The sequence below is a fragment of the Molothrus ater genome, chromosome 3 (assembly GCF_012460135.2).
Source record: "Molothrus ater isolate BHLD 08-10-18 breed brown headed cowbird chromosome 3, BPBGC_Mater_1.1, whole genome shotgun sequence".
NCBI lineage: Eukaryota > Metazoa > Chordata > Aves > Passeriformes > Icteridae > Molothrus > Molothrus ater.
In genome coordinates, this window is record NC_050480.2 from 6063588 (window position 1) to 6076929 (window position 13342).

The window sequence follows — 13342 nt, forward strand, 5'->3', positions numbered from 1 at the left end:
GACCAGTGTTTATAAATATATATCTATATGGCAGGTTTATTTCAGAACAACTTGGTTGCAATGGAGAGGAGCTATGTGGCCATTTTGGTTATTATTACCCATAGTAATACAACAGTATAAAAGTATAAAGATACCACTTCAGAAAATATAACAGAAAAAGAAAGAGAAATAAAGAAACAATAAGAGTAGATAGTGGAGAGAGAAGACATCACCAGCTGTGGATTCAGGTTTGATTATTGCTTGGTTGAAGTGATGGTCATAGTCTTGATGGGGGAAGCCTGAAGCAGAGTTTAGTGCTTAATGTGCATTCAGGTTTAGGTGGGAATGCCCAGGTACCTCCACTGGAGTGGTGACTTTTGCACTGTCTGTAACACTGTGGATTAGGTGCAATCCTCAGGTGAATGGCCTCAGGAATGAGTCTGGGGCTGCTTGGGGTGGGGTGGGGGGTGGTCTTTGATAGTTTGGCACCTTCTAAGACTTGAGAGTTCTCTCTCACTTCAGTGTAGTTGAGCCAGTTATGCCACATCAGAAGGGATGAATACCTTCAGGGATAAGGGAGGGGGAGATGGGGGACGAAGTTTTATACCTGAGCCAGTTGTGTAAGGGAGGATATTGGTCTGATGAAAAGCATTATCCCATCCAGCAGGATCTGCTTCTTGTGGCCTCTTCCTTTATCTGGCTCAAACCCAGCTTGTTGCTAAACTGAAGTTGGTTTGTCATGGTCAATCTCTGGTGATGGGTACTCACCCCTCTGCACCTAGGCTGTTCTTATGCAGATCAGAGGCTTCACCACACATCCAAAAATTCTCCTCCCCTTTGGTTTGCTGGGGCTCAGCAAAGCTCACCTGCTGCTTTTGCAAATGGCCATTTGTTCAAGTCATTAACCATTATCACCATTATCATTTCAGTCTCTTACAAAGGTCCTCCAGATTACCTGTCCCATCATGCTGGGTTAATACAGCAGGAGCTCATGTCCCTGAGTTAAGGCTAATCCCTGGAAAAAAATGTTTCTTTGTGATTCATGTGCTCTCTGAGCTAACTCTGGAGAGGGGAGAGCAGGAGAACAACACATGGGTCCTGAGGAGGCTGTGTCTCCTCTTATCTTGCTGATACATTCTTCTCTGGAGAGGCCTGGGGACAGAAATGCTGAGGAAGAAGTTCTGAAGGGGAACAGTGCTAAGGAGAGAGAAGGAGCTCCATAGAAAGAGGTAGCAGAAAAAGACAAGATTTTGGGAGCAGAGTGGATCAAAGCTTTTCAAAATGGAGGGCAAATGTGGATCAGGAAAATTTTAGGAGGTGCTTCTCCATGAACATAGTTGTTCTGATGTACTGTGACTTTTTGCCTGCAGGATCTGTTTGATGAAGAGGATGACTTGAGGAAAACCAAGAAGGCCAGGAGGAAAATGAGCCGAACCACATCAATTGGCAGAGTAACATCAGCATTTACAGCATGATCAAAGGGATGGAAGGGATTCACTTTCTCCCCTCTCTGAAGGCAGTGAGGGGTGTTGGGAAGGGGAGATGCTGGTGCTGGTGCAGAGCAGTGGAGAGAGCCCTTGGCTCTGAGAAGGAGCAAAACTCTTGCCATTAATGAGCTAGCTTGTTGCTCAGAGCTGTATCCCAGTTCATGGTTTGTACTGTGTTCAGCCTGGCTTTGTATCAGTGGTGATCTGTGTGCAACAGAGTTTGGACTTGCTGCTGTGTCACATGGTCTCCTTCCTCTCTTGAGGAAGGGGAGGGTGGGCACAAGCTAAGCTGAACTATTAGCAGCTCCTCTGCATGTCTGCAGAAGGGAGGAGCTGCTCTTCCAGACCCTTGCTCTCCAAACTTCTCATCCCTGTTGACTTCAGCCCTGCAGATCCCTGGGCACCTTCTTCCTGAGTTTGTTCCCCATCTTTTCTTGCTTGAAAGCAGTATTGTTCAACCAGGTGGTCTGGGGAGAAACAGGATTTAAATGAAGTGCTAATTCAGCCTGTAGCAGAGAAAGTATGAATCCTTGCATCCTCCCTCATGCCCAGACTGTGGCTTCTTGTGGAGTTCAGAGGTAGTTCCAAGTCCTACAGCAAATTTAGAGAGAGAGCAATCACAGCTGACCTTGAACCTCTGGACAGCATGTCAGAGAGAATAACCATGGCCTGTATGTTAGCTTGGAATGTGGTTTGATAGTTTTGCTGATCTTTTTTCCTTCCTTTCTTTTGTTTTAGCAACCAAACTTCAAGCAGAAATTTGTGGCTTTGCTGAGGAGGTTCAGAGTGACAGAAGAGGTAAGAAACAGGAAAGCTGCCCCCATCTGGCAATGTCTCCTGCAGATGTGTAGGTGTCAGAGTGCAGGTTCCCACTCACTGGGAGCACAAGGCTTGTGAGCTCAGGGATGTGCCAAATGTGGTGTGAGACGTGGCAGAGACTAGGACATGGCTTTCCCAAAGCCTTCTGCCTCAAGAAAGCAGCTCTGGGCCTTGTGCTCAATTCAAAAAGCACCTTCCTGTTGGGGAAAGGTGCCCAGGGAAGAAGAGTGCTGTCACAGACTGACTCTGCACCAGGAGCTGGCATTGCAGGGGCAGTCCTGTCCAGTTAGACTGACTGCAGGCTACCATCAGCCTATGGATGGCTTCTCTTGGCTGACAGCCTGGGCTAAGTGTGCAGCACAGCCACTGAAGCTCCTCCCAGGTGTCCTAACTGCCAGCAAGTGTGATGGGTGTCTGAGACTCCCTTGGATGTCATGGCACCCTCCTTTGGCCCAATGACAATGTCTCTGGATTCTTCCACAGGCTGGATTTGCCTCCCTGAGGTGGGAACAGTGCCATGATGTGCCTCATGACTGACAGACAGCTTGTCTATGCCTGTTGTGGGATGCAGGGAACTCCACATCTCTTCACTGCTCTCTGGGTTTGGTCCCACAGGTCCTGGACTCTGACCCTGTAGACCAGACCCAGGAGGTGGAAGAAGACCTGGGCTTGCTCTATGACAGCCTGGAAGAGTGCAACAACAGTGACAGTGGCCCAGAGATGGAGGACAATGAGAGTGTGCACAGCACACCCAAGCCCACCCTGAGGTAAGGGTTGCAGGGAGTCCCTGGCCAGCAGCACAGCCTATGGGACCTGGAGAAATGGTCTCCAACACCTTTCTGTTGCTTGAGCTAATGCAGGCATTATCTTGTCTCCACTCCCATTGCCATCTGCTATTGTTGCCTCTGGCTCCTCACTTAAAACTGCCCGTTAGATCTGATTTCCTTCACATTTAGTCTCACTTTTCTGCCAGCCCAGCATCTGACACTGATCTGCTGGTAGAGCCCTATTTGATCTAAACCCCAGCTGCTCCCAGCTCTCATCTCTTTCTGCCAACAATCCTGGTGTTCTCTGGGCTCTCCACACTGAAGCATGCCTGTCTTTTGAGCCCTTTGTGAGTGCTTGGATCAGTCCTTGTGAGATGTGCATGCTGTGTTCCCACCCTGTGTGGAGATGTGATTAGCAACCAGCAGTGCTTCTCCTCACCCCATTCCCCAGGCACTGGTGACTTTTTCTGCCAAGAGCTGCTGACTTAGCACAGGGGTCTCCTGGATTGTGCAGGGAAACCAGGCTTTGCTCCCACGTGATCTGTGCTCACCTGGCCTCTCTGCTCATGGCTCTTGTGCTTTTGTGCTGTCTTTTTGTGAAAAAGTTGTCTTTTGTTGTCTTTCTACTTGGCTGCATCATAGTGCACTGGGTTTCTTGTAGTCAAGCCAAGCTTACTTGGCATTGTTGTTCTATGGTTTTATATATAGATTATAGGATCATAGAATGGCCTGGGTTGGAAGGGACCTGAAAGATCATCTAGTGCCAACCCTCCTGCCATGTAAAAAAAAAAAAAACAACAAAAAAACCCAAAAAAAAACCAAACCAAAAAACCCTCACACACACACACACACATATATAATATATATAGATTAAAAATATTATTTGGTTGGTATCCCCACTGAAGGTACTTAGCAGGAATAGCAGGCATGATTTGCCACAGGCAAACTGAAATGAAATCTGCTGGATTCTGGAACACATAGGCCACTTGGGGAAAAAACAGGAGCATGATAGAAGTTGTGTTTTCCACAAGCCCACAAGTTATTGTGAAGGAGACAGCAGGCACATGGGCAAGTTGCTTAAGTGATCTGCTTGGACTCCAAAAGGAGTTTCACATGGTCTCTCCTCAAAGGAGACAAAGGTGCTGTGGGAGAAAAAGGAAAGTCTTTCTGTGGTCAGATAGTGGTTTATGTATATAGACTGTGTGAAACTGTGAGAAAAGTCTATTGAGAGTATTTAAATGTAAAGACAGACCTCTACCCTGGTTCTGCAAGTGCCTACTTGCAAACATCTGATCACTGGAACAGCATTCCAGAGTGAGTGCTGGTTTGTGCTGGTGCCCACCATCACAGTCTTCCTGGAGTGTTTGGTGCTATTCCTGGAAGGACATCCTAAAGTGTCCCTGGCTTGGTTTGGTCTCTGGTGCCTCAGTTTCTGGCAGTGCTGAATGTGTATCCCTTGAATTCACAAGGGAATACTTCACAAAATTCTGGGACTGTATTTTTTCTAAGGAGATGTGGAAGCTGGCTGCCAAGGTGTTTCATGTAGACTTTATGGTTCCCAAGTGCTATGTAGCCTTCTCAGGGGGTAAATTACAGCCCAGCTTGTAAATATGAGGTGATCCTCATGTTGGATTTCTTGTCATAGACAGCCTTGCTGGACACTGTAAACATCTGTGTGAAGCAAGGGCACTAATGGTGTGCAGTCCTCAGCAGTGGGAAGGGGCTGATGCCCTGGGTTGGGCCAGTGGTGCTGAGAGCTGATCCTTTTGGTCAGCCAGGGATCACACAGCTCCAGTTTGCTCCTGCACTGAGGCAAAACTGGAGCTGGAACTGAGGCTGGTACAGGACCTCAAGTCAGACCTGTTGGTTGAAGGTCAAAGGTGAATGAGCAGATATCGTCATAGATGACTGGGAAAATGGATGGGACAAGGGGGGCTAAATTCATTTAGAACAGGAGGAGGCTGTGCAGAAGGACTTCACCTAAATCTCAATCATGCCTGTAGGAGGAGAGCCTTAAACTGCAGAGCAGGAGATTGCAAAAGGGCTCTGTGCTTAATGTGATGTCCTTGAGGGATGAAAGCTTCTGAATTGCAAGTGAGAGAGGGCACAAACAAACACAGCTTTCATGGGGAAGGGGGAGACAGCCTGATTTAAATGGAGTGTTGAAAGCCAGAGGAAGTATAATATAATCCAGACACATCCAGTGTCTAAGAAAAAGGAGGGAATGAAGATACTCTTGTGATGCCAGTGGCACAAAGGGTATGTCACATTCTGGTGGGATCACTTGGGACAGTATAGAGGAGTATGGAAGAGATGCTGATTGAGGGATGATCTATTAGAAAACCTACATGTTTTTCTGGTTTGACTCTTAAGTTACTAATGTAACCTCTATGGGTTGAATTTCTGGCTGGGAAAGGCGAGTATAGAGTAATGACTCTACAGAGTGGTGACAGTGCCTGAGATTTTGTAGCAGAGGATGGAGGGGAAGAGAGAGAGGAAATATGTTGGTAAAAGGAGATGTAATTTATACCAGTGTGTGGCCTGGAGAAAATGTCCCACAAGGGTGCTATTGTGACTCTACACCTGAAGCAGCCTGGTCACAGAGCCAGTGAGGGGAAAATCAAGCCTTGACTTTTCCCAACCAGTGTGTGTAAACACTGCTGCTGAAGAGCTGCTCTGTGCAGGAGCCATCATTTATTTACAGAGGTGGATTGTCCTTTCAAGAGCAGTAAAGCCTGACACACACTGTTGTGCCTGGTACAGTGTGCTGTATACAAATGAGGAAGCATGCTAGAAGGAAAATAAAATGAGCAGGTAGGATGTTCAGAGGAGATATCCTGCAGGAAACTGCAGGTAAATCCCGATGAGAAAAGTAGAAAACAATGGAAAGACACTGATAGAGTGGTAACAGAAGAACTTCTCTGTATCTTATGCCTCAGTGACCATCCCTGGAAACCTGCAACCTCATGGCCCTACCTGTACCCTAGGCACATCAGAAGAAGCATTTCCTGGGAGTTAATGAGCACATACACAAAGCTTAGAGGGAATCTAGCTCTGATCTCCTGCATCAAAGTCACACATTGCAGGTGGATTCTGGTTGCTGTAAAGGTCCTGGGAAAACTGGCAAGTGAGATCCCAGTGATAGACTCCACTTGTTTCCTAAAGAGTGGTCTTTGAGCAGCCCACAGGCTGTGAAAGAGGTCCTTGGCAAAGAAATAATGTGTGGGAAAAGGGTAAGCAAAGGTGGAAGCTTGCACTGTAGTGACAAGAGACTGTCCTGGCTTCCCCAGCAGAGTTCCTGTGTGAGCTATGGTGACTTGAAAACAGGACTGGAGCTGCACTATGCAACTGTACCAAAATGTCAGCCCAGAGACCAAAAACTTGGCAAATTTAAGTACTGTGCTACCTGAGGTGTCGTTCTGTGTGCAATACTGAGATCTTCAGAGCCTTGGGAAAGGGAAGGAGGATGCTGCAGTTGGAAGTGTGCAGCAGCAGCAGGCAGAGGCAAGGAGCAATCCCTGGAAAAGGGGGAGCAGAAGGGAAGGCAGCAGAAGTCTGTGGAAGCTCTGATGGTGCAGAGGAAGCAGAGAGGTTTAGGGGCACTCTGAAATTGAGGTGTTGACAGAGACTGTATAGCAGTGAGCTGGGGCAGAGTGGCAGCTCCTCACCTGCACTTCAGGGGTAGGGGATCACCTGAGGCAGAAGGCACCAGGAGCCCCTACCCTCAGCTCCCTGAGGTCACAGGGGCACTGCTGACAGCTCTGCTCCTCAGCTGTGCGTCACCCACACACTTGGCTGTCAGGCCTCGTGTCCCACTGAGGACCTCTCCACAGAGCTCTGTGCTTGGGACAGGCCGGTGGGGGTGTGCTGGGATCATGGTGACTTTGTTCCTCTCTTATTCCTGCCTTTTTCTCTCCCGTCTGTCTGTCTGTCCGTCCGTTCGTCTGTCTGTTTCTCTGCAGGCGTTTCTTTGAGGGAGTCTCTCATTCTGGTTCCCAGACTGAGATCGGCAGTCTGCACAGCCAGAAAGGGCAGGATCAAGAGTCGGGCAGCCCTGTGAGTTACACCTCCACCTCCACCACCACCTCCTGCCCCTGTCCCTCCCCAGCCAGCCCAGCACCCCCACAGCGCCCGCGCTCTGAGACCACAGCTCCTGGCAGCGCCTGCCTGGGGCTGCTCCTTTCCTTCTTTCCTCCTCTTCTTCCCAGCACAGGCAGGCAGGTAGCGAGGGGGGACATCCTCTGGGGCCGCTCCCAGAGATGCCCTGTGACTCCCCTGTGGGAGCTTGTGTTCTGTGAGGCCAGGCACAGGTCACTGGCAGCTGCCCTGCACAGGGTGCTCCATCCTGCTCTGACCCCACTCCCTGTCCCCCAGGGCGAGGCAGACAAGCGGAAGCCGGGAGCACAGCGACCACAGGAAGAGCAAGGAACAGAGGTCCCTGCAGTGGTGAGTCCAGGCTGTGGGATGTGGAGCTCTTTCAAAGCCCAGCTTGCTTTCTGGAGTACCAGGGGTGCCCACCAGGCTGGGAGCAGGGCTAGGAAGACAAGTAGATTGTGCTGGAGAGCAGCAAAAGTAGAAGGAGTGTAAGGGTCTGCAGGACACGCGGCCCAGCCCTCTCAAGACCCTGCAGCCTTGGCCCTCTGGGAGGGCCACCAGGCCTCTCTTGATGATGGGCACCCATGGGTGCAGGGTTGCTCCTTGTTGGAGCTAGGAGAGCAGTGTGTGTGAAGTGACTCTGTGTGGCCCTCAGGAGCTGACATCAGAGGAGTCCTGTTCCCGGCTGACCCCCACAGAGGCTGCCATGAGGGAGGGCAGCATGGACAGACTGGCCCAGCTGGGCTCTGGGAGCAAAACCGAGCTCCCCAGTGCCGTGTCCCCCAGGTAAGGCAGCTGTGTGCCCCCTCCCAGGGCTGAGCAAGCTCACACTGGCTCCCTGAGCTGTGATGGGGTTGGTGGAGATGAGATTTCCTCAACAGTTTTGCCTCTCCTGCTTCTCCTTCACAGCAAGGCAGAGAGCAAGCAGCTGTGGCGTCCCCGCAGCACCTCCGTGAAGGACAGGCAGAGCTCAAAGGTACAAGGTGGCCGTGCCAGCAGCCTGGACAGTGAGAGCTCTCCAGACTCATGGCATAACACCCAGGTGAGCCCACTTGGAGGTTTCTCATCCAAGAGCTGCCAGGTCTTCAGCCCTGGGTGGTGTGCAGGGTGGCTGGCTGGGGTTAGTTAACCTTTGTGGTGATGCTCTCCCAGGTGCCTCGAAAGTCTGTTTACGATCAGCTGAACCAGATCCTGGTCTCAGACGAGCAGCTCCCCGAGAGCATCGTGCTGGTGAATGTTGCTGAATGGCAGGGGCAGGTGAGTAGGTGTGATGGGAGCTGGATGCATGCATGCAGCTCTCAGCAGGGTGGATTCTCCCAGTCATAGGGCATCCCAGGGAAACTGCACAAGCTGTGCCCTCCTCTTCCCCAGTGTGGCCCTTCCTTCAGGAGACAATGTGCTTACAGAGCGCTGAGTCACACATACAAGAGTCAGGTGTGTCTTCTCCATCACACAGCATCACTGGATCCTCAAAACGTGATCAGTCCCAGAAAGACTGGCTGGCAGACTGTACCTTAGACCCTCACTGTTTGGTCCTGGCTCCCAGGAACCCCATGGGTCAGAGCTTTGTTGGATTCCCTGAGAAAGAGCTCCCTTCCTCTGTGGGCATGAGGTCCTGGGAAGCAGCAGAGATATTTCCCACTGAGAAATGGAAGTGTCACCTCCCAGGGAGCATGAACTCCATCATCAGAGCAGGGTGGGGTGTGAGGACAGGCCCAGTCCCTGACAAACAAACACTTGCCCAGTCCCTGACAAACAAACACTTGCCTCCCCCATACCTGGAGCTCTGAAGCCAAAGGTGAGCAAGGAAATGGACATGTGTGCAAGCATGCAGTTAGATAAAGCACCTGTGAGACCCCTTCAGGATGCTGCAGCTACATCTGGCATCCAGAAAGGGTGCTGGAAAATTTTGAGACAGAAGAAAAGGCTTATAGTGAGAGGTGGTGAAGTCTTGAGTCAGGCCATGCATTCTTGGCTTGTTCCACTTGTCCTGAATAGGGAAAAAAGGGTCAGTGCCCACTCCCAAAACCAGCCCCTTTGTCCATCTTGGCTGCTTATTTTACCACTGTTGAACTGCATGCAGACACCTGAAGAGACAGAAGGATTTTGGAGTGCTACAGTGGGAGGGAGCAAGAAGAAGGAATGAACAGAGGCAGAGTGAGCCTAGAGCAGGGCCCTGCTGTGGGATGGCAGAACTTAAATCAGAGGGTCCCTGGACCAAACTGTTTATTTCAAGGAACGCAGCCTGGTTCTTGGGACAGTTTTGCCCTTGCCATGGCAAGGGTGGTGGCTGCTGTGCTCGAAGGTGAGGGCAAGGGGCTGGCTGCTCCCTAGAGCAGAGCTGGGAGGAGCAGGGATGCTCAGGATGCAGCTGTGAGTCACCTGGTGGTTTCAGCCTCCCTGCATGGCACGAGTGGGGACAGGCATCCCTGCCGTAACCCGGGGGGTACAGGGCTCAGGGCAGGCATGGGCTGGTGCTGGCCAGCACAGCCATGTTCCAGGGTGCCTTAACCTGAGCTCTCTGCATTGGCAGTACGTGAGTGAGCAGCTCCAGGCGCACAAGCAGTTGGTTGTATCCACCTGCTCCGTGGCAGACATCCAGGCAGCCTTCAACACCACTGTCTCCCGCATCCAGCGATTGTGAGTACAGCTTGGGCTCAGTCTGGTGGCACTGGGTGGCTTCAGAGAAGGGCTGGGCATGGCCCGGGCTCCCCAGGGCTCATTGGGGGTTGTTGACAGGTGTACACCCTGGGGAGAGTGGGGGGTCCCAGTACTGCTTTTGCCTGTGGCAGTGCACACCAAGCTGGATATTCTCAGCAGTGGGTTTTTGTCAGCTGGCCTGGCAGACTGTATCCCCTGGCCCACCTGCTGAGCCACTGCACATCCCTCAGGGTCTCCTTTTCCTCTCCCTTTGGCAGCTGTAACTGTAACTCCCATATGCCTCCCCCGGTGAAGGTGGTGGTGGCAGGGGACCAGAGCTACCTGAGTGTTGTCCTCCGTTTCTTTGTGGAGCAGCTGGCCAGCAAGACACCCGACTGGCTCAACTACCTTCGCTTCCTGCTCGTACCACTGGGTGAGAGCCGTGAGGTGCCCAGCCCCAGGGCTGTCCTCTCCCATCTCCCCAGACTCCCCTGCCTGAAGCCAACACTGCCCTGCTCCCCTGCAGGCTCTCACCCTCTGGCTAAGTACCTGGCCTCGGTGGATAACAAATACAGCACTCTGTTCCTGGACACAGCGTGGCGGGAGCTGTTCAGCAGGGCTGAGCCTCCCACTGCAGGTGAGGAGCGGGGCAGGCTGGCAGCAGCAGTGCCCTGAGGGACAGCCCAGCTGCCATCGAGGTCCTCACGGCTCTTTGTGCCCGCAGACACTGTGGACATAGCAGGCCGTGTTGCCCAGTTCATCGCTGGAGCCAGCCTCTCTCACCAGCTGCCCATCTCCGAGGCCATGCTGACCTACAAGCAGAAGAGGTGAGTGTGGCCCCTGGGTGCCTGTCCTCCCTCATGCAGCCCCGGTCTGGGACGTGCCCAGGACAGGAATGAGGGACACGGGACAAGCAAGTGAGGCCCTGCGTTCCAGTGACGAGCAGCGTGGTGCTGAGGGGAGCTGGGGTCCCACAGTGAGAGGCCTGCAGCACCATTCCCTGCCACCTCCTGGTGTGCTTGGCCCCTCCAGTCGCTGTGACTGTGACAGCCCCAGTGGTGGGGGCCAGCTGCCAGGGCTGGGATGGGCTGGGTGGGGCTGCAAGCTGGTACTGTGCTGTCCGGGGGTTGATGCTCGTGTTCCAGCTGCACTCTCACCTCTCCCTTCTCTTGGTTTCTGGCACCCAAGGAAGAGAAGTCTCTATTTTGATTTTTATATCAGGTATTGGCTTGTGCTTGCTGTGCCGCTGCCTGGCCCCTCCCTGCCTTTCCCCATGTGCGTCCATCCGTCCCTCTTGCTGTGCAGAGGAGCCCTGACCCCGCAGAGGGGCAGGGCTGCCCTCCCGCATGCAAGCCCTTTCCCAGCACTGGAGGGGACAACTCCTTGCCTCCTTGTGTAGTGTGCCCTGTGCTGCCATGTTGGGGACAGGGGGTCTCATGGGAGGGAGGGCAGAGGAGATGGTCCTAGTGGGTGTGAGCCAGCAGTGACCCCTGCAAGTGCAGGGCTGCCTGGGCACAAGGTCAGCAGTCACACAGCAATCGCTGCTCAGCACACCCAGACCCTGACCAGGCTCTCTTCCTTCTGCAGCCCCGACGAGGACTCCTGCCAGAAGTTTGTCCCCTTTGTCGGGGTGAGTGAGTTGAGGGGCCAGCAGGGGCTGAGGGGAGAGGTGCAGTGCACAATCCTGCTGATGCTGGGTATCCTCTGGTTTCTCCTTGCAGGTGGTGAAGGTGGGCCTGGTGGAGCAGTCTTTCAGTGCCTCCGGTGAGTCCCTGGGAATGCCCAGCTCTCTTTTCCACAGGCGGGAGGCTCTTGGTGTCCCCCAAATGCTCAAACCCACACTTTTCCTCCCCAGTGGACTCGGATGATGCCACAGTCTGCACCCCCTCCCTGCTGAGCTCAGCACCAGCCTCCAGTATAGCTGTTTCCTATGGCAAGGAGACCATCTGCACCCCACCTCCCTCTCCGTCCGTCTGCAGCAGCCTCTCGGGAGCTGGGTAAGGAAACGAGGCCCCCTCAGCCCGAGGCAGTGGGGGCAGAGGAGCAGGGGCACCACCTGTGTGCTCCATGTGCTGCCCCTGTTGCCCAGGTCTCCGAGCCCTGGTGTGGAGGTGATGGGCCTGCAGGTGGACTACTGGACAACACAAGGGCCGGACAGGAAGAAGGAGGGTGACAAGCGGGAGACGGGTATCAAGAACACCCTCAAGAGCAACTTCCGCTCGCTCCAGGTCAGCCGCATCCCCAGCACAGGGGAGCTGGTGCCCCCCAGCACCATGGCCATGACCGTGGTCACCAAGGAGAAAAACAAGAAAGGTAACCAAGCCCACTCTGGGGTGCTCTCTGCCTGTGGGGCCACAGTGCTTTGTGGAGAGGCTGGGGGGAGCCTGCAAGAGGGCAGGGCTGAGATGTGGCCCAGCAGGGGTCAGTCAATGCACTGGGGCAGGGGCTCCCACTTAGGGCCAGGTGGGGACATCCTAACATTGGTCCTGTCTGGACTTGGTCCCCAGTGATGTTCCTGAGCAAGAAACCAAAAGAAAAAGACTTGGAACCCAAAAGCCAAGTCATCGAAGGGATCACACGCCTCATCTGCACAGCCAAGCACCAGAACACCATGTTGCGAGGTGAGGGGCAGGTACCAGCTCCTTGGGGCTGTAGTGGGGCAGACCAAGCAGCACAGGCTGGCTGTGGCAGGGCTGTGCCTCACTGCACCCTCTCCTCTCAGTCTCCATAGATGGGGTGGAGTGGAACGATGTGAAGTTTTTCCAGCTGGCAGCACAGTGGCCAACACACGTCAAGTACCTCCCTGTGGGCATCTTCGGCTACTCGAAGAGTGTGTGAGACATTGGGGCATCCCTGGAATGGAGCTGCAGTGGGTTGCAGGAGACAGGGAGATGGATGTGCTCTTGTCCCCATCTCCTGCAGACCAGTCCCTGCCTGCTCAGTGGGGGGGGATACAGCACCTGCACCCTGTGGGCCAAGACCCGTGAAGGTGAGGCCAGTGAGACCGGGTCCATGCACCCTCCAACACCAGCCAGGACACCATGCCATCTGCCTCCCATGTCCCCCAACAGCAGCCTGGGACAAGGGTTGGCACCAGCCAGCAGGGCCCCAGGATGGGCTCTGGGCCCCGCTCTCCACAGATGCACCTGCCAGGCCAGCCCTGTAGCCAGCCAGGGTCCAGCTGGGCTGGACCCAGGCAGGTTCCCCAGTGCTGCAGCCAGCCAGACTGCTCTGTGCAGGGGCAGGTGCTGAGCAGGGCCCACCACCCCTGTACCACCCTTGCCAGCCCCACTGCCAGCCTTGCACTGCTGTGCTGGCCCTGCCCTCTGCAGCACGGCCTCAGCAGCTTTTCCAGTCCCCCTACAGCTGCTGAGGCTGTCCTCTTCATCTCCCCATCCCTTCCCAACCAGCCCTACCCCAGGGTGCTGCCAGCTGGAGGTGTGGGGTGAGGGCACCTGAGTTTTTTTTTTACAAGATTCTATTTTTTTTAAATTTATTGTATGGTTACTTTTCGGGATTAATTTTAATAAATTAATGCTGTTACCATTATGGCAG

At 53.5% G+C, this 13342-nt stretch overlaps 1 protein-coding gene across 2 annotated transcripts in view; it reads left to right on the forward strand.

Annotated features, from left to right (window-relative positions):
• The window catches only part of LOC118684798 (phosphofurin acidic cluster sorting protein 1-like), a 55464-nt gene extending 42128 nt beyond the window's left edge, over positions 1–13336 (forward strand). The window contains exons 7-25 of one of the 2 annotated variants that reach the window (XM_036379922.1): positions 1350–1430; positions 2205–2264; positions 2901–3052; positions 7015–7108; positions 7427–7498; positions 7803–7933; positions 8057–8189; positions 8300–8404; positions 9681–9787; positions 10066–10220; positions 10314–10424; positions 10512–10614; positions 10976–11008; positions 11375–11417; positions 11509–11551; positions 11643–11784; positions 11877–12100; positions 12295–12408; positions 12510–13336. In XM_036379922.1, coding sequence (XP_036235815.1) covers positions 1350–1430; positions 2205–2264; positions 2901–3052; positions 7015–7108; positions 7427–7498; positions 7803–7933; positions 8057–8189; positions 8300–8404; positions 9681–9787; positions 10066–10220; positions 10314–10424; positions 10512–10614; positions 10976–11008; positions 11375–11417; positions 11509–11551; positions 11643–11784; positions 11877–12100; positions 12295–12408; positions 12510–12625 — 2019 coding nt within the window. In that variant the 3' untranslated portion in view covers positions 12626–13336. The remainder of the gene's footprint in view (positions 1–1349; positions 1431–2204; positions 2265–2900; positions 3053–7014; positions 7109–7426; positions 7499–7802; positions 7934–8056; positions 8190–8299; positions 8405–9680; positions 9788–10065; positions 10221–10313; positions 10425–10511; positions 10615–10975; positions 11009–11374; positions 11418–11508; positions 11552–11642; positions 11785–11876; positions 12101–12294; positions 12409–12509) is intronic. The other variant, XM_036379923.2, reaches the window with a different exon arrangement.
• Positions 13337–13342: the final 6 nt, after the last annotated feature.